General features: G+C 48.2%; 2 protein-coding genes across 9 annotated transcripts in view; both read left to right on the plus strand.

Moving 5' to 3' along the window:
- The first annotated feature begins 629 nt into the window (after positions 1–629).
- On the plus strand, positions 630–21,798 carry SCAMP5 (secretory carrier membrane protein 5). Of its 2 annotated transcripts, XM_032469337.1 has the most exons (5): positions 630–710; positions 12,956–13,010; positions 13,738–13,866; positions 16,898–17,054; positions 18,146–18,251. In XM_032469337.1, exons 2-5 carry the CDS (start codon positions 13,004–13,006, stop codon positions 18,249–18,251), a joined length of 399 nt encoding a protein of 132 aa, XP_032325228.1. In that variant the 5' UTR covers positions 630–710; positions 12,956–13,003. The 2 variants fall into 2 exon arrangements, with proteins under 2 accessions (XP_032325228.1, XP_032325227.1); XM_032469336.1 differs by lacking the exons at positions 630–710; positions 12,956–13,010; positions 13,738–13,866 and adding exons at positions 18,706–18,823; positions 19,086–21,798 and having other exon boundaries at positions 13,923–17,054; positions 18,146–18,247.
- Positions 21,799–22,596: 798 nt separating this feature from the next.
- Positions 22,597–24,559, plus strand: part of PPCDC (phosphopantothenoylcysteine decarboxylase) — a 47,291-nt gene continuing 45,328 nt past the window's right edge. For 2 of the 7 annotated variants that reach the window (XM_032469334.1, XM_032469329.1), the window contains exon 1: positions 22,656–22,817. The gene's annotated coding sequence lies outside the window, so the exon portion shown is untranslated. Of the gene's footprint in view, positions 22,818–24,559 lie in introns of all 7 variants that reach the window. The other 5 variants (XM_032469333.1, XM_032469332.1, XM_032469335.1 and 2 more) reach the window with 5 other exon arrangements.

Here is a 24,559-nt window from a genome sequence, read left to right on the forward strand (position 1 = left end):
AATTGTGATCACTCCAAATCTCTGCCTTTTCATGTTTCTATGTCTTTATTTTCAAGGTTCTCCTTTCTTGTCTTTCTATGTCTGTCCTTCCGTGTATCTGTGTGTCCTTGTCTATGTGTCGTTTCTGTTTCTTTATGTCTCATCTCTGACCTTCTATCCTTCATCCTCTACTTGTCACTTTGGGCCTGTGGATCTGAAGGGCCTTCATCAGTTATCACACTCTCCTGCTTACAAACTCCCTCTCACTCTTCCTTTTTGGTTCGTTTCAGCGGCTCTTGGGACCGGCATGGAAGGTTATTCTCCCCAGTTTACAGATTTGGAAGCTGAGGCTCTGGTAATTGGTACCAGACTCCTTTTCTGGGTCTTTTCTTCGACCTCTTTGCCTCGCTCTTGTCCCCATGGTGCCCTCAAACCACCTGATCGGGCGCTGTCCCGGGAATTTAGCACCTCGGACAGCTCCTGTAAGGTGCGGGGGCGGCCAGGCCTTTCTTCTCGCGAGCTCAGGCAGAGCAGCCCTAGAGGAAGCGCGGGAATCTCGCGAGAGAGGCTGTTGCAGGCAGGGGCGGCGCGGGCGCGCGAGAAACTGGCCCGAGGCGCGCGCGCGCGCGCACCCCGCCCCCAGCCCCGGAGCGGCTTGTGGCCGGCTCCGCGCCGCATCGCTGGTTGCAGCGCAGCGCAGCGCGGCGGCTTTTGCCGAGCGACAGCGGCGGGTAAGTCCTGGGCCTAAAGGCCTAGAGAAGGGCTTTGCAGCGAAGTTGGGCACAGGGCGAAAGGGTCTCCGCATCTCCAGCTTTGTACCTCCTACGCTTCACCTTTGGATGCAGGAGGCAGGCGGAGCTGGAGAGATGGGGAGTGGAGGTGACCTTCCCTGTTTGGGGCGGAGGAAGAGCGTCCCGGGTGCTCCCAGGCCTCCCCACCCCCACCATCCCCATTACCGGCTCCAGCAGAGGGAACCTGGGTCTTAGATGACGTCAGACCCTTGGATTCTGGAGTTGGGCCTTGGGCCTTCTATCAACACCCCCAGGCCCACCTGGCGTCCCCTGGAAACAGGCCTCCCCCTCCTGGGGATGGTGCACGCGGCCTGGGTTGGGGGCGCCTGGAGGCGGGGTGACTGAAGCCTCCTTTTGGTCTTTCCTCACAAGAGGAGCCTGCAGGTGGACCCAGGTTGTACTCCCCACCCTTGCAACCCCCGCCTCCCGGAGGCAGCAGACCTTTGGCCCACTGGTCTGAGCCGCCTCAGGGCTTCAGGGGATGGGTGCATTGGCTTGACCCTGGGGTCCACCAGGGCTTTGGGGTGGTGTTTTGGGGGCGCCGGAAGAAGCGCATTACAACGCTGGCAGGAGTGGGTCACGAGGATGGGGGTGAGATGTTTGGGAACCCATCCCTGCCCCTGCCTCTAGGAGCTCCTGATCTAGGAGTTGGGGAAACCAAGTAGAGTCTGGGACTGAGAATTCGCTAACTCAGGCCGTTCAAACCGGTAATGGCCCAGCTCCAGGCTGAGGAGTTTAGGGAGGGCCAGGACTTTCCCGTGGACACCAGGAGCATAAGGAAGAAGGGAGGCAAGAGCCAGTGAATAGTAAGCTTCTTGGAGGTGGTGAGATTTGGTTGGGAGGAGAGGTAGGAGAGGGCATTTCTGGGGAATGGTCTGGTCAAAGGCATAGAGGTGGGAATTTAGCATAGCCTTTGGGGAGCCTAGCCTGTGAGCCCAGCCATGTGACTGTGCCCATGGGGTGGGCCAGTCTGGAGAATTTTGCAGCCTGTGCCCTACCTGTTCTGTTTCCAAGAGGCAGGCCTCTGAAAGAGGGAAATAGTTCTTGCATAGGCATGACTGGAGAGAGATTTTGTTTGGGGATACACAGATCTCTGTAGTTGAGATTTGATCTGGCTTTGGTGAGCCTGAAGAGCTGAGAGAGGACTGTCTCTGGTGAATGGGCCACAGAAAGAGGGTCTTCTTAAGTCTAGCAAACCCTTGGAGAGTTAGCAGGGTCCTGGGAAGGGAGCTCTGGGTAGGGGCTGTGGATGCTGTGGCTGTTTCTTTAACCCTTTCCCTGGCGGGCCAGCTGGCCACTTCTGAACAAATTGATTCCCCTCTCTGGGCATCTCTTTGCCAGCATCTTTCTCTAGGGATGAAATAATAGGACTAAGTATTGATCTCCCTTGAGGAAGCTGCTTGTTCTAGTTTAGAGCATCCCTATCAGTTCTCCTTCTTCCTTTCCCTTTCCTCCCCACTATCTCTGCCTTCCTCTCCCTTTCCCTGCCCCCTCCACACAGCAGTTCCTCTACAGAGAACTTCCTTTCTTGCTGACAGCCTGGAGTCTCTGAAGGTTTCCTGGAGGAAGTGTGATACAGCAGGGGTGACAGAAGCTGTGGGCTTAGCCTGATTGCTGGAGGGCATCCGTTGCTCCACTCCCACCCCTTGGGAGGGTGTCCAAGTCTTGAGCAAGAACATGATTGACTGTGCTCTGTGCCCTGTTCTGTACTGGGTCCCTCCTGGAAGCCCCATCCAGGAGGGAGTGAGGTAGAGATTGGGTGAGAATGAGGGAGTACTTGGTGCCCAATAACTGGTTCAAAATTTAAGCAGTGGGAGGCACAACAGGGATGTCTGGAAGGACTTCCTAGATGAGGTGGGATATGAGAAGCTAGTAGGATTTAGAGGAGTGACAGGGATCTGGTTTGGGGCATTGGAAGCAGAGGGGATGGCTAGATATGATCTCTCTTGTATGAAGCTGGGTTGTATGGGAAACAGGTAGAGAAGTAAAAGGTGGTGGGTGGGAGGTTTGTAGCTGAACGACACAAGGCCTTGAATGCCAGGCACAGGATCAGTAGGGGCTACTGAAGCGTCATCATAGGACAATGATAGTGATGCCAGGAGAGTGATGTTTTCTAAGGATGATTCAGAGTTCTGGGACATTAGGGCTGGGGATGTGGGACTGGGTGTGGGATAAGGGGACCAGAGGTAGAGCAAGAGGGGAAAACTGCCATCTTAGCAGACAGGCTCTAGGCAGGCAGGAAGAAAATGACCATTTCTATGCCAAGCATGGGAAGCTCATGCTTGGAGGGAGGGGCTGGTGAGTAAGAGAGCCCTGGAACTAACCCCAGGTCCTGATCTGAGGCCAGACTTGACTTCCTTCTCTCTGCCATGAACCTCACTTTCTCTATTGCGGGACCTTCTGTCCTCCCAGATACACAGTAAGAAATGGAATAAATTGTAATCTGTTTTTTTTTTTTTAAGCAAAATTCAGGTCGTATTTGCTATCTTATTGATAACTAAGGAGGTGCTTCTTAGGCCTACATTTTGGGGGGATATATAGCACCTCTAATACCCCCAACATTATGAAAAACTCTCAGTTGAGGAGCAAACTGCTACTTTCCCCATTTTTCAGTTTAGGAACTTTGGTTTGCAGAGACCAGCCATTGCTGTACCCTCCCACCCCCACCCCACAAATACAAGTATTTTAAAGGCTATCCCTGAAATAAGAGCAGAGGAGACTGGAACCTTCCATTCTTGTGACCTCAGCCTCTGTAGCCCTCCCAAGCTTAAATTCTTTCAGGGCTAGCCATATACAAACAAGGCAGCCTTGCCCTAGTGCTCTGACTTCTCCCACCGTCTCTAATTTGCTACACTGATTTCTCTGTAACCATGCGTATACCTTTGGGAGAAAGCCTGGGACCAGGCTTGGGGGTCAGATTGGAGCCAGGGTTAGAGTCTCCTCCCTTGAGTCTCCTACAGTCTAGTTAGTACCCACTCTCCCCCTGCCTCTCTTCTTTGTTTTCCTGGAAGACATTAAAGCTGGACCACAGTCTCCCACTCCACATCCCATTGTCTTGTGGGAGGTGATGCCTCCTTCAGCCACCCTTTCTGCCAGCCACACGTGAATCTGGTCGTCATTGGCATGTAGCCACCTCTGAAATCTTGAATTCCAGTATTCTTCTCTGACCACAGTCCAATTTCTGCTTTACCTACTTTGGGACCTCAAGGAGACAGCTGGTTCTCTGACACCTCCATTTTCTCTGTCCCATGAGCATGACAGCTTCTGTGTCTTTTCTGGACCCCATGGTTAAGGATTTTAACCATTCTGTGACCCATGCCCTCAGTTACTATGTCACTTTGCTTGTTTGTCCCACCTCAGCAGCAGGCCCCCCAACTCTGGATTCTATACTCAGAATGTAGAAAGCTTCTGGTGGCCATCACATACCAGGGCAGGCTGGCTCTGCTTCCATGGAGGGTCTCCAGCCTCATCACTTTGGAAACACTTCCCCTTTCCCATCAGCTCCCTATTCTGTTCCGTGGGAGGAGTATTCCAAACTGTACTACTATCCCAAAGCCTTTTACTCATGAAGAAGGCTAGTGGAGGGTATATGTGGGAGGTGGAACCACACCCATGTTTCTCCACTTCTTGAATCCCATTAGAAGGAGAGCTCCTAATCTAATGCTCCCACTCTGTGCTATGGATGCTGAACCTACCTGTCTCCTGAGGCACCAATATCCATCAGCTGTTTCCCCCTCTATTGTCTCTTCAGCCTCTCCACTGTTTTCCTTCAGACCTTCCTCCCAGCTTCTAAATATGCTCAAGGCTCCTATCTGGAAAAACCTTTCTAATCTGGTGCCTTCCTCTAGCTGCTGCCGTTTAAACCTATAGTTTTGCCTTAACTACAAGTGACATGTGACCATTGTAGAAATTTTAGAAAATAAAGATAAAAAGAAAGACAACAAATAACTTATAATCTCACTATTGAGAGTTGGCTACTGTTAATTGTCTAGTGTATGGTGCGTGTTTCATTGTTGTCACTGATAGTCTCTGTGTGTGTTGTTTTAACATCTCAGCCGAGTGTTTGAAAGGTTAGTCTGCTAGACTTGTCTCTCTTCCTCTTTTCATGTTTCCTCATTTCTTGGCAGCTGGCCTCTACCCCACCACTCCCTGAAGCTGTGACCTCCTGATGGCCGAATCAGCCCATGTCACGCCTGACTGCTCCATGGCCATGGACATTGTTGGCCTGGTTGACCAGTCCTTAAAAAGACTGAGATAACCTGTATTCATTAATGTGAAATATTTTCATGACATATTGTTGAGTGGAAAAAAACAGATTATAAAATGCCTTGTGTAAAATGATCTCACTTTTTGTTACATATGCTTATATGTGCATTAAAAACAAACCCCCCAAACCTAAAAGTCAAACTGTTAAAAGGGTGGCATCTTTCCTGCAGTGGCTTGAAAGACTCAGGGGATAAAGCTCAAATCCTGCCCATGGCCTTCAAGGCCACGATGACTGGCCCCTCTCACCTTTAAACCCTATTTTTGCCTTTTTTCCCCTCTTTCCACTTTGGGCTTTATCTGTGCTTCCTGTTCCCTAAGTGTGCCGTGCCGTTGCTCTCTTGGCCTTTCCACGTGCTTTGCTGATTATCTCTTTTCCTGGCCAACTCTTATTCATGCCTCAAGATTCAGCTCTGATGTTGCTTCCTCTATGAAGCCCTCCCTGGCTTCTCCAGGATGGACCAGGGAGGTGCTCCTCTGTGCTCCCAGTTTTGTGTACTTGCTCTCCTGGGGCACTTCTCAGGCTGTGTTGTAATTGCCCATTGACTTAGCTACAGCCTCTTCTCTTCTCTCCTCCCTTTCATCTCAAACTTGTCTATGTTACAGAGAAAATTGAAGCAGATGTGTGGGACTCTCACTGTCCTTTCCAAAGCCTCAAACCTCCTCCATCTGCTGGCATCATGCTCTCCTTCGCCCCTGTTAGAACTGAGGCTTGTCCCACCTCCTTGCACTGGACCCCATTCTTCTCCCCCTTTCAGGGGCTTGCTCATCAGTTAAACTTCTTTCTCTATTGTAATTGCAACTGTTCCCTGGATCCTTCACATCTCTAGCTTGTTTCCATCTTACACACAACCCTCAGCCATTGTACCCCCTGAACCCCATATCCCACCCAGGTAGTACCCTATCTCTGTTCTCTATCAAGGCAGGCTTCTTCAAAGAGCTGTCTACACCTGCTCTCAGCTTATGTGTTCAACTGTATCATCTGATAGCTACTCCCCCACACCCCTGCCAACCCCAACTCCCAGCTGCCACCGCTACCAAAGTTGTTCCTGCTGGAGTCACAGATGACTCGCTGTTGCTGAGCGTCATGAACACTTTTCAGTCCAGCCCTTTTCATGCTGGACCTCTCAGTGGCATCTGTCACATTTGTCTACTCTGTTCTAGCTTTGGAAACTTCACGCTCTCCTGGTTTCCCTCCTGCCTTTTCAGCTGCTCCTGCTCATTCTTTGCCAGCTCAGCCTCTTCTGCCTGACTTTTATTTTTTTAAACAGGTAATACATTTACATGATTCATAATGAAAAAGGATGTCCTCAATTTCATCAATTCTAGGATGAACATTTTGATATTTCTGAAAACATTTTAATGTCTGTGTCTTTAAAAATTTGGCATCTTATCATTATAAGTTGGCAGTGTTTTTTCCTTTCTTTTGGTAAATAAGATACTGATCTATCTTAAAACTGATGGTGTCTTGGATTTGATGGTATAAAGATACATAGTAAAAATTCTTCTTCCCACCTACTCCACATCTATTCATTTCCTCTCTCCCCCAGGTACCACAGTTATTTTTTTCTTGATGTCCTACTAGAGATTCTATGTGTGTATATTACCACATGCAACTATATATATTTCCCCCAACTTAAAAATATTTATTTTTATTAAGTATAATTGACATGCATTATATTACTTTCTTGTGTACAACTTGATATTTGTACAACATGGTGATATTTGTGTATATGGTGAAATGGTCACCAGAATAAGTCTAGTTAACATTTATTGCCACACAGTTAAAGAATATTTGTGTATGTGTGTGATGAGAAACTTTCAGATTTACTCTCTTAACAACTTTCAAACATGCATTACAGTGTTATTAACTATAGTCACCATGCTGTACATTAAAACCCATGACTTATTTATAACTGGAAGTTTGTACATTTTGACCCCCTTCGCCCATTTCACCCAACCCTCAGCCCCTGCCTCTGGAAATCACCAGTCTATTCTTTGTATCAATGAACTTGTTTTTTTGTTTTTTTGTTTGTTTTGTTTTGTTTTAGATTCCACATATAAGTGAGATTATAGTATTTGTTTCTCTGTCTGCCTTATTTCACTTAACATAATGCCCTCAAGTTCCATCTATGTTGTCTCAAATGGCAAGATTTCACTTTTTATGGCTGAATTTTACAAGATGTATACATATAAATTATATATGTAAACATTTTCTTTATTCATTCATCCATTGATGGACACTTAGGTTATTTCCAAAGCTTGTCTGTTATAAGTAATGCTACAATGAACCTGATGGTTCGTATATCTTTTTGAATTAGAGTTTTTGTTTTCTTTGGCTAGGCACCAAGAAGTGGAATTGCTGGATTGTATGGTAGTTCTATTTTTAATTTTTTAAGGAAACTCCATACTGTTTTCTGTAGTGGCTCTGCCAGTTTACACTCCCACCAGCAGTGCACAAGGGTTCCACTTTCTCCATATCCTTGCCAACATTTGCTATCTCGTCTTTTTGATAATAGCCACTCTAACAGGTGTAAGATGATATCTCATTGTAGTTTTGATTTGTATTTCCCTGATATTAGTGATGTTGAACATCTTTTCATGTACCTGTTGGCCATCTGTAGGTTTATTTCCTCAACTTTTTATTTTGAAAATTTTCAAAGCTACAAAACGTTTAAAGAACAGTGCAGGGAACTGCTGTACTGTCATCTGTAATTTCAGTGCACTAGGGTACATTCACCAGTTAACATTTTGTAACATTTGCTTTATCTATCTATCCATCCCTGATTTTTTTTTTTTGCAGAGCCATTTGAAAGTAAGTAGCAGAGAAGACACTGTATTTCTAAATGTTTCAGCATGTATCTCCTAAGAACAAAGATGTTCTCCTGCACAGTCACAGCACCTAAGAAGTTTAACATTGAACAGTGATATCTACTATTGAGTCTATGTTCAAATTTCTCTACCTGTCCTAAAAATGTTCTTTACAGCTCTGATTTAAAAGTCCAGGATCACTCACTGCATTTGGTTGCATGTCTCTTTAGTCTCCGTTAATTGAGATGAGTGCCCTTACCAATTTGTATCTTTCATGACATTAGCATTTGTCTTGGAGAATTTCCCACAATCTGGATTTGTCAGATTTTTTTAGTAATTATTTTCAGGTTAAACATTTTGGCACCAATACTACATAGACAACTTTTGTCCTTCTTTGTGTATCACATCACAAGGCACATAATGTCCTTTCGTCCCATGGTCAGAAATGCTAAATTTGGTCACTTGGTCTGCCAGATCCTCTCATTATGGAAGTTCCTTTTCTCTCTTGTGATTAATGACTAATCTAGGGGGTGAAACTCAGAAGATGTGCCTCTCCTCTTCCCCAGCCACCTTTCACCCGGTGGTTTTAGCAGCCATTGATAATCCTTGCCTGGATCAGTTCTGACATATGGGGGTTGCAAAATTATTATTTTAAAAATTGTTATTCCTTTTATATTAGGACTTTTCCTTCCCCCCTCCTTTTCTTTTGTGTATCACCGTAGTAGTCTTGTGCATTCTTTTCATTCAATGTGTTATAATCCATTACTGACATTCATATTTTTTCTCCAGCTTTTTATTTTGAAAATTTTACACTTCAGTTGAAAGAATAGTACAAAGGACACTCACATGTCTTCACCCAGATTCACCAGTTGTTAACATTTGCCACATTTGCTTTGATTCTGACTCTGTCTATCCAGCCATCATTTCTTACTCTCTGAACTACTTAAAGCAAGTTTCAGACATCATAGCACTTTACCCCTAAGCACTTGAGCACATATTTCCTAAGAACAAAGACATTTTCCTACATAACCTCAATAACACAATTATGCTCAAGAAATGTAACATGGACACAAAAATATTAGCTAGAGCTTATATTCAAGTTTCCTCTGATAGTCCAGTGATGTCCTTTATAATGTTTTCCTCTTGAACCAGGATCCAGTCAAGGTTCACACATCAGTTTTTATAGCCTCCGTTAGGTTAGAGAATCCCTTATCTTTTTATTTTTATTTTTTTTAATTTATTTATTTTTTTTATTTTTTGTCTTTCAGGGTATTGGCATCTTTTAACAGTCCAGGCCAGATTAGTTTATAGAATGTGCCACAACTTGGATTTGTCTGGTTGTTTCTTATGATTAGATACAAGTTAAATATTTTGGGGCAGGACTGCTATGTAGGTGGGAGGCCATAATATCTGTCTGTCCTGTTATTGGTGAGCTTGAGTTTGATCACCTGGTTAAGGTGGTGTCTACCAGCTTTCTTTACAATAAAAATGCCTGTTCCCCTTTGTAATTAATAAGTCATCTTTGAGACTCTCTGACTCCCTTCTTACCCAACAGTCTTTCACCGAGTGAAAGATTTAGCAGCCATTGAAGATCTTTGTCTGAATCAGCTATTACATTCATGATTGCAAAATTAGGAGATTTTCTAATTCTGTCACTCCTACATTTATACCTAGCATTTTTCTGCAGAGTTTTCCTTCTTCCTTCCTTCCTCCCTCTCTTTTTAAAAATAAGAATATCAGGGGAGGGTATAGCTCAGTAGTAGAGTGCATGCTTAGCATGCGCGAGGTCCTGGGTTCAATCCCCAGTACCGCCATATAAATAAGTAAATAAACAAATAACCTAATTACCTCCCCCTAAAAAAAAATAATAAAATTAATTAATTTTTTAAAAATATGGCTTTACCAATATTACTTAATATTTATACGTGACTCCTTTACTAGATAGTTACACCATTTATTGAAAAAAAAATAAAAATAAAAACAAGAGTATCACTTTGGATTCACGGATTATTTTTTAAACACAGTGTGTTATATTACTGTCATTATTTTTGATGCTCTTAATTGTCCCAAATTTGGCTGGTGGTCGCCCCTTTAAACTGGTGTCCTTTTGACATTCTCCAATTAGTTGAATTCCTGCTTGTTTCTGGCACCACAAGATGTTCTAGGCTAATGTTCTGTTTCCTTGACCTGGTTTGGGACCAGCCGTATGTTTTTGTAAAGTCATGAGTTCATACTGATGCCTCCAATTCAAATCCAACATCACGAGACTCTTTCTTACCTTCCCATATTCCACATTCTATCTAACACTGAGAACCAGGTTCCAACAACATACACTCATTCACTCGCCTGTTGTCTGCTACAGTACACATGACAGAGTTTCAGAATCACCACACTAGTACCAGTAGTACCAGTAGACCTGTAAGATTTCAGATTTCTTTCCAGTTGTTTTTGTTCTTGTGATACGTCCCCCTGAGAGAACACAGAGTACTGAGGTCAAGTTACTTGGCCAGTTCTTTTTCCTGTGTGATTGTGTTATCAGTTTGCTGTATAGATAAGCTTCATTTGTTTTTGTTTATTGCATTTTTAGACTTTCATTTCTTCCTGGTGTAAGTTTTTGCATATGTAAGACATTGTGTGTGAAAAGTATGTAAAAATCTTCCCCCAGAGATGCCTCACTACTCATCCTAGCCCTCCCGTCATGTGACCATTTCATTAGTTTCTTTTTGACTCTTCCTGTATTTCCTTTGCAAAAACAAGCTAACTTAGATACCTGTTCTTATTTCTCCTTTTTTACATAAAGGTATAAAAATAGTATACTGTTTATACTTGCTTGTACTTTGCTTTTAGTATGGCGGTTCATAGACGTCATCTTCATTCTTTTTTACATCTGTACAGTAGTCCATTGAATGATGTACCATAGTTTATTCAAACAGTTGCTCTTAGGTTGTTTCCAACATTTGGCTATTGCAAAATAGTGTCATGTTGAATAACATGTATCCGTTGCTTCTTATTTGTGAGTAAATAACCAGTAAATAACCAAGTAGGATTCTGAGGATAAAAGAAAAAATTTTTTTTATTCTCCTCTCCCCTCCTTTTTTTCAATATATTTGTTATTATTTTATTTTTTGGGGGAAAGCAGTTGGGTTTTTATTTATTTACTTATGTTTAATGGAGGTACTTCGGATCGAACCCAGGACCTTGTGCTTGCTAGGCACTTGCTCTGCCACTGAGCTATATCCTCCCCTCCTTTTTTTTCAATATGAAAGATAACATACTATATAAACTATTCTGCGTGTTGCCTTTTTTCCCCAGTGCTTCAATTAACGCACCTGTGTAAAAGAATCATTTCATGCATGTCTCTGTCATGCCTGTCTTTTCCATTTGTGGTAGATGTTGTTATGTTTTTATATCTGTATTTGATTTCATATCACAAAGGGACCACAAAAGGTTATAATTGCCCACACTTAATTGGATCCAGAGGAATTTGACTGGGACCCTAGGAGGGTTTATTTTTCTTGTAAAGCAAACTTTTAATTGAAGTATAATACATAGGAAAGTGCATAAATTGTAATTATGTGCTTGAGGAATTTTCACAAAGTCAACACCTCTATGTAGCCAGCACCCAGATCCAGTAACAGACCATTACCGGCACCCCAGATGCTTGTGCTCCCTTAAGGGTAATACTATCCTGACTTGAGCACCCTAGATTTGTTTTGCCTGATTTAAACTTTATAGAAATCTCTGCCCAGCTTTTAGATGTTGCGTTGCCTTAATGCTTGGTCATTGATCATTTTCTGTTTTTTATCATAGCTATAGCTATGTATCTATATACCAAAGTTACTGTTCTAGCAAAATGATCTCATTCGCTTTCTTAGCCTTAACTTGCCTGCAATTACCTGATGCATGTCTCAGCACAAGCCTTCTGCTGAACCCTTGACCCAGATTTTTCCCAGTGCCTACAAGGCAGCCCTGTCTGGGGGTCTCACCGCACCTCAGGCTCGTACGTCTGTAATGCAGCTTTTTTTCTTCCGTGGGGCCCTGCACCTCTTCTCGTGGGTGCTTCCCATGATGGGGCTCTCAGTAAACAGCCCCACCATCCACTCAGTGGTTTAAGCTGGCAGAGAGTCTTCATGATGCCTCCCTCCCCCAACACCCCAGATCCACCTTGGGACCCCTTCCAGCCTGCCTCCTCAGTGCCTCAGGGATCACACCCTGCCTGCCTCACCTCTCCAGCCTCCCCTGCTTCTTTCCCATGCACTCTCTGCTTTGGCCACGGTGGCTTTCTTTCCCTTGCTTAGAAGTGAAGCTCCTTCCTGCATGAGGATCTGTGCATGCTTTCTCCTCTGCCCAGAAGGCTGCCCTGCCTCAGGCAGCTCCCCTGTGTTCTTCAGGACTCCTTTATGGCTTACATTTAATTTCCATGACTCCTCAGACCTGGTTAGGTCACCTATCTGCTGTGCATGTTTTTTTGTTGGTTTTTTTTTAATGGAAATACTGGGGATTGAACCCAGGACCTCATGTATGCTAAGCATGCACTCTACCGCTGAGCTGTACCTCCCCACCATGTGCATGTTTTCATAGCCATCCTTCCCTTTTATATTATTCACTGCAGAGGTTATTGACTGCTTCATGCCAAGGGCAGGGACCATCTGTCTTATTCATGCTGTCTCCCCAGTGCCTGGCAGATGGTACATGCTCAAGACGTGAACAAATGACCGAAGGCAAAGGCAGGAGGAGGGGAGCCCAGCCTGTGACTGAGGCCAGGGCTCTGCTGTGTTCAGGGTCAAGAATAGAATTTCTTCTTTCAGGGGTCCCCTCAGGCCTTCTCTGTCACTTGACTTGCCCTGCCTGGGGTACCCTCCCAGTTTTCTTTCTCACCCTCTGAAGATGGGTTTTTTTGCCTGGAGGCAAAGGGCAGGAGTCCTTGGAAGGATGTAGCTGGTGGAATGGTGGCTTTGTGAGATGGGAGCTGCTTCCTTTGGGTTCATTCCACTGTGGGAATGTGAAACAGGTCCTGCCCCAAGGAGTTTCCAGCCCTGCTGGGGCTGAGGAAGGGACTGGGCTGCATGGGCCATGATTCTTATCCTTCTCTGGCTTTTCTTTCCTTCCAGTTTAGGACAAAGAGGCTTGGACAGGCCACGGGGCCGGCTGGCGCCATCATGGCGGGTAAGGAGAGGGTGGGCCACGTGAGTAGGACGTGACAGTGAGCATCGGGTGGTTGGCCCTCTTCTTGGTCCCTTTATGCTCCCTAATTTCTGCAGGTCAGATTCTTTCTGTTCTCTTGTCCCCAGGTTTTCTCTGACCTTGGGGACCAGGGATGGTGCATCCTGATGCCCTGGTCCTACTGCCCATCTGACTGATGAGTGGCATGTGTGGCCAAATCCCTGGCCCCTCTGTCACCATTACTCCTTAATTTTCTAAGACCTTTTCATTCTGTTTTCTGAGTTGTCCAGTTTCCAAAGGCTCAGAGCTGGAGGGACCTTTAGGGATTATCTAGTTCAAGCCCCACCCCACCGGGTAAACTGAGGTCTGGAGAGGGGTGGTGACTCACCCAAGAGAATGAACGTTGGAGTGGAGGCTGGAACCCACGTCTCCAGACTCACCCATCCTGATTCCTCTGCCTAGAACTGGCCCCCACCACACTGAAGAGGGTACTGCACCCCTGAAGGATAGCGTTTATTGTTTTTATTCTTTTCAGAGACAGTGACACTGCCTCTGGACCTTTGGTTACTTTGGGAGACCCGAGGAGGCAGGGATGGTTGGGTGGGGATAGCAAAGTGTCCTGTGGCCACAGGGGCCAAGAGGGCAGCCCAGGCCAGGGAAAGAATCATTATATTGGATCGTTGGGGAGGGAACACTCAAGGTGATACTATGCGATGTGCCTTGCCCACAGAGAAAGTGAACAACTTCCCACCGTTACCCAAATTTATCCCACTCAAGCCATGTTTCTACCAAGACTTCGAGGCGGATATCCCTCCCCAGCATCTCAGCATGACCAAGCGCCTCTACTACCTCTGGATGCGTGAGTGCTGTGGGTTGGGGTGGGCTGTGAGGGGGAGGAGGAGGAGGGAGGGCTGGTAGGGATGGACATCGTGGGGGAGGGGTGCCCGCAGGCCCAGTGTCCTCCAGCTCCAGTTGCAGCATCTGCGTGGACCAGTAAGCCTTTCCCTGCCTGACTCCTGCAGGCTCCTCTCCTGGGCCTCAGTTTCCCTCAGCTCCCCAGCTCTCCCTATCTCCCATGCACAGAGCATCCAGGTGGGGGTCTCTGTCTGCGGTGTTAATCCCTCTCTTCTTCCTCTCCCTTCTCCTTCCCACTGGAGTAGTTTTCCGGAACCTCTGGTGACTGCCTCAGGATTCTGAATTTGGAGAGGAATCCTTCCCTCAAAACCTCATTTTTCTTGCTTTCTTTGGAAAATTGCTCAAAAAGAAGCACATTCAGCTCGGAGTTAGGACATATGGGAACAAGCTGGGCTGGCTGGTCCCTCCTCTTCCCAAGCAGCAGGATCCTTATTTGTAGAAAAGAGGGTATTGGCCCAGTGATCGCTGTGGTTCCTGTAGCTCAGTGTTAAAAGTCCAGAGTTCCAATGTTCTAAGATTTTGACGTCAAGAGTTTAAAGGCCCTCGTTTCTAATCGTCTGTGGCAGGTTGGTGGGAAAGGTGTCATGCTAGGGGGATGGGGCTTGGCTGTGCCCAGCCCTGGTCAAAGGTACCTTTTAGGCATGTGCAAGGAGGCAAGCTGGCTGTCCTGTGCTGGGCAATGGCCCCCAGAAATCCCAGACACCTGCAGGGTGACCACAGCTAGGGTCTGCCACGTGTGATGTTGCCTTGAGTCAGGCCTGCGCTTACCTGGGGAGATGAGTGATTGTGCCAGGACGGTGGTGAAGAATGTTGTCTTTGTGGTAGGTCCTTCATAAAATGGTAGAAAGAATATAGGGACAGACTCATTGTCAAGTCCCAGCTTGGCTTTTGGGTGGAGAAGGAATCTTTCCCCATGTAACATGAGTGAAGGAAGGGATGGGGCAGGTGTAGGTAGGTCTGTAGATATTGGGAATAGAGTGAGGAGGTTGCTTCTGATGGCTCCCATTTTTTTCCCCACCAAATAGGATGGACAGTGGGGATAGGAGCTTTGTGGAGAGCGGGATTAGAATGAGGGCACATTTGTGGACAGAGGGTGAGGACACTATCCAAAGAAACATGATCCCTAAGATATCTGGGTCAGTCATGCACAGGGTCCATCTGAGGTTGGCTGCCATGAGTTTACAGTCCTACCAAGCTTCTCTTTGGGGCTAGTTTTTCCCTAGCGACATTCAGCACAGGTAGGTGGGAATTGTGTTCATCCAGAGTGAGTGTGACCAGAAGACAAGGCAGGGGAGGGAATAAGAAAATGAGTGAGATAAATTATGATTCTAAGCTGGACAAAGAGAGAAGTGGAGATAGAAAAAAAGCTGATGGCTAGAGAGAGAGTGGCCAAGTCAATGTATATTTGCTCCAAAGAGTAGAGTTATTACAGCCGGAGCAGTAGATCAAGTGTGCGGGAGAGAGGTGGGACTGAGAAGAGAGATATAAACCAGTCTAAGAACAGGTTAATGTCTATTCTATGTAAAGAGCAAATAAAATCAGGGAGAACACCAAGATTCTAGAAAATTGGGGGGCAATAAACAGAGATGGAGGAAATACGGCTGAAACACGCAGGAAGAAATGCTCACCCTTGTTTTGAGGAGCCCTGAGTTGGGTGTACCCATGCAGGTGACTGCATTGTGGGGCCAGACTTGGGGAGTACTTCACCTGACCCTGGGCTCTGGGAACTCTGCCCCTGAGAAGATCTCATCCAGGAGCTGGATTTAAGGGCTATAAATAGCTTCCTAAGTCCTCACTAGGTGCCTCCCAGAAGCTTTGCTCCCAAGGAAATGTATATAACCCTTGAGATGCTTGAGGGTTCTATTCAGAAGCCAAGACCAGAGATGCCTGGCTGTTTGAGGCCAAGATTAAGCCCGCCTTCCTTTGTTTATTCGGCAAGTCTTTGTGGGGCCTTAAAGGGACTGAGTCTAATGTTGGAGGAAGGGAGCACCCTTAAGTCAGATACCCTGGGTGTGTGTTAGTGCCAGCATCAGGTGAGGAGACTTGCGGCTCCTGCTGGCTGTGACTCAGTGACACTGTGAGTCCAAGGTTCAGCTAGCTTATGTGGGCACAGAGGAGGGGGAGCCTAGGTATCACTCTTGGGGAGCTTCTAGTTTGGTTGATGGGCTGGGATTTGTACTTGGGGAACCATGGGAGCAGCCCAAGCCTGCAGGAGGTCAGTAAGGAGGTCTGTGGGAGATGAATAAGGCTGCAGTAGTGAAAGAAGGCTTCTTGGAAGAGGTGGCATGATAGTTGTCCAAGAAATTGAACAAAGACTGAGATCCCAGCCCCTGCTGCCTGCCCCATTTAAATGTGGGGCAGATGGTACAGTAGCTTGAAGAGATGTTTCCTCAAGGCCTTTACTTTCCTCTTTTCATGCCCTACTTTGCAAGAGAAGATGGAAGATGGTCTTCCTGTGCCCTGGGCATGGTGATTGCTGTGGGTCTGGGAGGGCAGGGGCTGAGGCTGTTCTTATAAGGAGAAGAGCATTTCTACCACACCGAGGCTTTGGGGCCCTTCAGCAGGGCTTGCTGGGCTGAGGCTCTGGGTTCCTGCTCTGGATACTCTGTTCTCCAGATTTCTCAAATCCCTAGGAATGGGTGTGGGGAGGGGTTGGTCTGACAGGCCTCCAGTTTTCTTTCTTACAGCCTTATTTCCTCTGTGTGTGTATGTGTATGTGTGTCTCATGTATCTGTGTGTGTGTATTCATTGACGTGGACTGTGGGTGTGAATCTGTATAAATGCGGTTTGCACGTGTGTCTGTGTGTGTCTGCATCTCTGTGCTTGTGCTGTTTGCGTGTGTTTGATTGCGGGTCTGTGTTGAGTTATGTGTGTGTGTCCATGTCCGTGCGCTCATGTATTTCTGCATGGGCCTGGGCATCTGTGTGTGTGTCTGGTGTCTGTCTCTGTGTGTGCATGGGCTCCTGGGTCTGCAGTGAATAGCGTCACGCTGGCCGTGAACCTGGTGGGCTGTCTCGCGTGGCTGATCGGAGGTGGGGGAGCCACCAACTTTGGCCTCGCCTTTCTCTGGCTCATCCTCTTCACACCCTGCTCCTACGTCTGCTGGTTTCGGCCCATTTACAAGGCCTTCAAGTAAGTGACTGGCGCTGAACCCCAGCTCCTAATCCTATCTCTGCCTATCTCCTGCTTCTTCTCTACATAATTTCTCACTTTTTTTGGGGGGGGCATTCTGCCAAACTCACTTTCCCTTTGTTTACCCTCAGCTAGACTGCAAGATAGGATTTAGGCTTCCTGGCAGCCGTAGGCTGGAGTAAGAGGGCTGTGAGTCAGAGCCTTCTTCTTAGTTCCTTCCTTCTTCACTCTGCCTTTGGGTGGGGGCAACACAGAGACCAGGCCTATTTTTGTTTTGCCTTCCCCAGGCAGCTGGCTGCATGATAAATTTTGCCAATGGGGCCACTTGTCTTGATGGAGCTGCCCATCCTTGTACCCATGGGGCTAGCTGATTTGATGCCAAGCGGACCATCTATCCACGTGCCAGTGGAACAAGCTATCCATATGCTCACTGACACTATTTATGTGCTAATGATGTCGTCCAATTCTGTGCCAAAGGGACTACCCATCCATGTATAAGTAGGGCTAGCTGTCTTGGTGCCACTGGGTGTCTACCTTGTGTCATATGGGATTTTTGGTCTTTGTGCCAGTGGGCAAAAAGGCTTTCAGTCTAGTTGTCAATAAAGTATCCGCCTCAGTGCCATGGGGCCTCAAATATCTTTGCCAATTGGACCCATCCATCTGTGTGCCAATAGGGTGTCTGTTCTTGTGCCAACGGTACTTTCCATCTTTGAGCTTATGGGTCCATCCATCCATGTAGTGGTGAGCTAGGTGTCTTGGTGCCAGTAGGGTTGTTCAGCCCTTTGACAATGGGATCGTTTATTCCTGCCACAGTGGGCCCATCTGTTTCTGTGCCAGTGGGGCCAACCATCCATGTACCAGTGAGTGGTCCATTTATGAGATCTCTCTGTGTAATGTTGCACACACACGCCTAACACATGGAAACTTGCAAAGATGAGTAAACACTGTCCCATTTTGGCCTCTCAATTAAGGCCTTTGAATGTCTTCTGTCCCCTCTGTACTCACTTAAACTTGCAAGAGCTTGGAGATCTTGAAGGCAGGGAAGCCCTGGCCCTCTGCCCAGGTGACAGGAACCATCTCCTCTGTTGCAGGACCGATAGCTCCTTCAGCTTCATGGCATTCTTCTTCACCTTCATGGCCCAGCTGGTCATCAGCATCATCCAAGCCGTGGGCATCCCAGGCTGGGGTGTCTGGTAAGAGCCTGCGGTGTCTGGACTGACCCAGGGCTGGCATGGTTGGCACCTGGGGTGTGTCCTTTGCTTACTTCTGTGTGCTAAGCTGCCTAGCCTGTGGGGACACCATGAGTTATTGCAAGTGTGAGAGGATTCAGGACAGTTTAGTAGACATGGCCATAGCATGAGATGGGAAGGAGAACCTTGCAGTGGTTTTTAGGGGTGCTGAGGGGCCTCAAGCATCATGGGAGAACCTGAAAGAAGGAACCCTTATGTCTCAGGAGCTTGTTTCCTGAGCCAAGAGTTCTTCCTGAACCAGTGACACAGGCCCACTCATAAAAGGATCAGTAAGATGGTCCCTTTGCATCCAATGATATGGTCTCTCCCTGTGACTATGGGATAGTCACTTATTATAGTGGGGTGGCTGCTGGATACCCCTCACCATACCAGGCAGCCCCACAGCTGGCCTATTTCTGCAGCGGCTGGATCGCCACCATCTCCTTCTTCGGAACGAACATTGGCTCAGCGGTGGTGATGCTCATTCCCACTGTCATGTTCACGGTCATGGCTGTCTTTTCCTTCATCGCCCTCAGCATGGTATGTGTCACTTCAAGGGCGAGAGGGTGGTGTTGAGAAGGGACTATAATCTGTAACAGCCCTTCTTCCAGGTTACAGGAGGACCCAGAAGTCTCTAAGGGACTCACTCTGGAATGGCTTGGTGGACTTTTCTCCTAGTGCACAGGGCATGGTGGGAGGGAGAACTGGCTTTTACAATGACTTACTTCTGACTCCCAAACCTTTCCTGGATGCGCTGCCTCTTCCCTTTGATTAACGCTTCTTTGTGCTCTTCTTCCTACAGGTTCATAAATTCTATCGGGGAAGTGGGGGGAGTTTCAGCAAAGCTCAGGAGGAGTGGACCACAGGGGCATGGAAGAACCCACACGTGCAGCAGGCGGCCCAGAATGCAGCCATGGGGGCGGCGCAGGGTGCCATGAATCAACCGCAGACTCAGTATTCTGCCACTCCCAACTACACGTACTCCAATGAGATGTGAACCAGCTGAGCCTACCAAGCGCTGGCTAGGGGCCGGTGGGACGGGGGTTCAAGCCACATGGTCTATTGTGGTGACCAAGCAGGGTTCCCCCTTCCCTTTTTCTCCTCCCCCACTTTGTACAAAGAATCAGAGTTATATATATATATATATATATATATATATCTGTATATGTACATCCCCTCCCCGCACCTTTTGGATTCTGCTCTCAGCACCCTGAGAGCTGAGGGCTGCACGTGGAGCTGTCCCGTGCAGTGGTAGCTGTGTCTGTGTCCCCTTGTGAACGGTGTGCAGTGGAAGTCTCTGTTGTTGTGGTGCTAGACGTATGTTTAGAACTAAACCAGCCCCCCCCCCCCACCAGGCTGCCCCCTCTGACCCTGGCCCAGAGACCTCTCATGGGGCAGGGGGAAGCATAGCAGAGAGGCTGGCCCCCTCCTCAGGGTTATGAGCTGAAACTGTTCCCACTTTTGGTCTTACTAGGAAGCAACAGTATTTAGCGCTCATGGGGTTGGTAGGTGGGAGGGTGGGACCTGTAGGGGAGCTTCCCTTGCTCCTTCTCATCCAGGTTTCTCCCTCCTCAAACTCCTCCTCCCCTCCTCTCTTCCTGCTGTCACACTCCTGTGGTCTCTTCTGCCCAGGGTCTCTCTCTTTTCCATGTGGCTTTTCTTTGTCTTCCCCAAGGCTGAGTGTCCCAGTTGTTCTGCTCCTGAGGCTGAGCCCATTCCCAGAACAAGGAAGCAGCCAGGGGAGCTGGGCCTTAGCCTCGATGTGGGAGGGCACACAGCCAGAGTTGCAGAGCCCACCTGGGGATCTGACTCCCAGGGAATGGAAATGCAAGGCAGATTCCTCTCTTCCCTGCCTTGCCTTCCGCTCCTCTTCCCAGAGCCCCCTTGAGCCCCTCTGCTTATATCCCTCCCCATACTCCCAGCTTCTGTGGCCCATTTCTCCTACCCTACCCCTACTGTGCGCTAGGTGGCACCTGCCATCCATGAGGACAGAGTCCACTGCCTTTCCTGAAGATCTGGGTGGTGTCCAGGCAATTTCAGGTGTAAAGTGCAGCTGTCACAGAGGGTATGTGAATAGTTACTGGCCCCTGGGGACATATGTTTAGCCCCAGCCCACTGGGCAGGTGCTAGGTGTCTGAATGACCACTGGATTCCTGGGAGCAATAGCTGTTCTGTTTGGGCCTGATAGAAGGGACAGGTTCAGAGGGTTGGGCCTGGAGGGAAGATCAGAGGAGAAGGCAGGCAGGGCCCAGTGAGAGGGGATCATGTCCCCCCCCACCCCCAGCTTGCTCTTGGTCATAGGGCAGTTCTGGGCACTTGAACTCAAGGCCCAGGAAGAAGCACAGGCCCAACCCTGTGTGCGAGCACAGTGGCCAGAGTGGGAGTTCAGGCGAGGCTAGGTGGGAGGGGAGGCTCTATGGCTCTTTTTTTTTTTTTTTTTTTTTTTAAATCAAATCAAGATTATTTGCTGCCCTCTGCCTATCAGACTTGGTTCTTTGCCCTTCCTCACCCTGTCAGAACTCGTTTCCCTTCCAGGACTGTGCTTGCAGACCTGTAGGGCTGTTCTTTTCCAAGCACTGTGGGAATGTTGCTGGTAGAGGCCCTGGCTCTCTCGGAGGCCTGGAGGAGGGTGGGTTCTTAACCAAGGAGCAGCTGCCCATTTCTCACTCACTGCCCCCACCTCTTACTTAGGTTATTTGGCTTGAAAAACCAAGCCCCGCCTGGCTACTCTGGGCTGGCTCCTGCTTAGAACCCAACACCTGGACTCAGGTGCCATCCTGAGCTTTGAGCTCCAGTACTCTACTTTCCTGCAGGAGGAGCCAGGGCCTCTGGAAAGCTCTCTCCCTAATGGTCCCTTAGGCTTGGGCCAGACTGTGATCAGCTCTCTCTACCACATTCTCTCTGGAAAGCAGTTGGCACATCCCCTAGTACCTGAATACTGATCTGAGGTCTGGGTTCTTCCTCCCTTTTCCTCTCCTGCAGCCCAGGCCTCTGGCTCCCTTTCTCTTAGTCTCTGGGGCTCCAGGAGGCCTATGGTCCAGCTGCCAGCCCAGCATCTTTGACCTGCTGGATGCTACATCCAGTCAACTTCCTGTCCTACCTGCCTTTCCTCTTTCCTGGCTCAGACCTAAATGGCCATGCCCTGGCTCTGCCCTTGGGAAGACCTGCTATCTGTGTGTGGCCCAGCTTATCCAGGCCCTGGGATGCTGCATCTCCAGGCAACTATGCACTTTCCTGGGGAGGGAACCAGTCTGAGAGGTGGGTGCTGGGCACAGATTCATCTCTGCTGGATGGTCTGGCTTGAGGGTGGGGTGGAGGAAGGCCCAGGTCAGTCTGGGAATCCTCAGGTTTGCGGCCAGCCTGTGACCAGCTTCTGCATTTTGTGGGTGCCCACTGCTCCTCCTTGTTTCTGGGAGACACAGACCATTCTCCAACTGGCAGTTGACCTGCCTGAGCCAATGTGTCTGTCTGTGGTAACTGAATGAACCTTAATAAAGGGAACATTTGGCCCTCTGTGTCCTGCTGTGTTATGTGTCTTTGTGTGGACCTCACTGTGGGCTGTGGGGCATGGAGGTCGGGTGGGTCAAGTGGGTGTGTGGCCTGTCATTCCCAGAGGTCAAAAGTCATGCACCTCTGTGTGCTTCTTTCCCTGAGGCAGCCTTGAAACTGCCACAGAGGCCTCCTGCCTGTTAGGAGGAGTTCTGAGTTCCCTGAGGAAGAAGTAGAAGGCTGTATCAGTGGGTGAGGAGTGCTTTGGTCCAGGTGGTCACTGTACACAAGGGCAGGAGTGTAGCACAGAGGGTCCCATCTCGCTCCCATTGAAGGAGACCAGCAGCTGATGGAGTGGCCTCAAGGAACACAAGGGGATTGATCAGGGGGCCTGTGGATGCTGGAGAATGAAGGCAAGGGAGTGTATCCAGTGTGATTTCGCCTGCTGCTTTCCTTTTGCCAATGCTGTGTTCACTTGGAGGGCTGTTTTGGCACTCATCTAAGCTCCTGGTCATCCTTCAAGATTCACCTCAAGTGACTCCTCTGAGAGGGCTTCCCTGCCTCTAATTGCTCTGCTTCCTCCTGCACCTTATTTAATTTTTTTGTGTGTCCTTGTTTGTCTCAAGAGCAGGGAAGAGTCCGATTTATATCTGTATCCTGTGCACTTAAAACAGAAGAGGCTCAGTAAATATTCAGTGTTGAGTGCCGCAGTGATGAGCAGTGTGGGCTGGGGATGGAGAGGGGAGGAGGCAGTACACCTCTAAGTGGACTGCAACTCCCAGAAGGCGAAGTTGACTACGACTTCCAGAAGGCTGTGCGGTCCCGTAGGCTCTGGTGACGTTGCTAGTCAGGATCAGCAGGAGGGGCGGCTGAGATATCGCGATATTTGAGGGTTTTCCCGAGAAGCGCCCGGCGCGGGTGAGGAGTCGAGGGGGCTGTTGGAGGCTGGTTTCTCGCGGCGGACCGGGCGGGAGGCTGCAGAAGTTTCTTTGGCGACTTCGGGTCCGCGGCTGTGTGTGCGTGACCTCATTTTCCGTGTGTACGTGTACGTGTGACCTCACTTTCTTATCGGTACCCGAGAAGCTTTGCTCACCGCAGCGGGTGTGCGGCTGTGTAGTGTGTCAGGGCGGTGGAGGCTGTGGGACCGGAGCCTTAGGGACCTTTTCCCGTCTCCCGCCTGAAGTGGGGGATTTCTGTGCCCTCCCACCCCGGCTTGTGGTCCTCTGCGGTTGTCCGGAGCTGTTTAATCTAGATTAAAAGGCGGCCCTCTCAGTTCCCCACACTTAACGCTTGCCTTAAAAGACCAAAAACCCCCATGAGCCTGCTTCCAAAAAGGGATGGGGGCTGTCCAAAGTACAAACTATACTTTACAAGTTGGTAAAAATAGAGAAAGGAAAGCCCTGAGATGTTACAGTTATCCCCTAGCTCCCCTAAAAGTGCTGAGTGGCATTTAAAAATGAGAGTGAGGCCAACTGTTGTCAGAGAAAACTGTCTTTTGAAGTATTGGAGGCCCAGGCCAGCTAATAGGCAGGAGAGAGTTGCAAGGTGGGAAGGTGGTGGGTGTCTTGGAGCAGGAGTTTTCCACATCTCTCCCAGTGGCTGAGAGGTGGCAGTACTGTGACACTCCCTTGCTAGTGTGTGTGTGTGTGTGTGTGTGAATGAATGTGAATGAATGTAATATGTATCTATATATCCCCAACATGTGGCCTTGAGAAGGGGTGCCTAACGGGATTCCAGGAGCAGCAGAGTCAAGCATGCCTGCCTCTAGTGGGAGATGAGGCCAGAGCAGAAGCCTTGGGCCAGTAGTGAGGAACTTTGACTTTAGGCTAAAGGATTCAAGCTCTTAATGAATCCCTGCCCACCCACTCACCCTTGCCCCCACCCCTGAGTTTGGTTCTGCCTGGTCCCAGGCTCCCGCTCCTCATTGTTCCTGTCTTGGGCTGGGTTCATACCCCAGCTGGCTCTTTTTTAGCTCTGGTTCTGCCCTGGCTCCACAGGTGCCTGTACTGTGAGTCGCAGGTATTTCTGAAACCTTTATCTCTGCCCTAATTAAACTCATCAGAGAAAGAGACTTACACGTCACAAGCCTGCCACAAACTGAAGCTCTCTACTCTGTCTGGCCCTGTCTTTCTAAAGGACAAGAGAAGCTGCCATTTGTCTGGCTGTGGCTGCATGCTTGTGGCTACCTGCATGGCTGGTACCCTGGGTAATCACAGTAATCACAGCCTTTAGCCCCATGACCTCTCTGCCTGCCAACTCTTTCTGCTACTCAAGAATTCCTGTGAGTCCAGCAGAGCCCAGGAAAATGAGGTGCTGTCCACAGTACCTTGGCTTTGCAAATAGATGGTTCTAACAGGGCCTGGGTAGAGTAAACAGACTTACTGGTTTCGGATTTTATCTTTTTTTGAGAGTAAACATAAAGAACTCCTGCCACCTTTCACCCTCCATGGAACTGTCAGATTGAACTGATTTGACTTTGCTTTCAGCTGTTGGTCAGATTATCCACTTTCTATTCCTTAAGTACATATGCCCTTCCTAGCCCACCCACCCACCACCCACCCCTCCCTTTTTCTAGAAAGGTAGGTAGGCTTTGGTCCTTAACAAAGATTGTTCAGCAGTCTACATAGTAAGTCTTGGGCTGTACCACCTGCCATGGGGAAGGAGTTAAAGTCACCAACATGGATTCCTGCCCCAAGTTTATCTGACTGCTTTCAGTAACCTATTCCTTAGGAATGATATCAGTTTGATATCAGGTTCAAGGGCTGCAGAGATTAAATTCAGCTTCTG

Source organism: Camelus ferus, chromosome 27, assembly GCF_009834535.1.
Source record: "Camelus ferus isolate YT-003-E chromosome 27, BCGSAC_Cfer_1.0, whole genome shotgun sequence".
NCBI lineage: Eukaryota > Metazoa > Chordata > Mammalia > Artiodactyla > Camelidae > Camelus > Camelus ferus.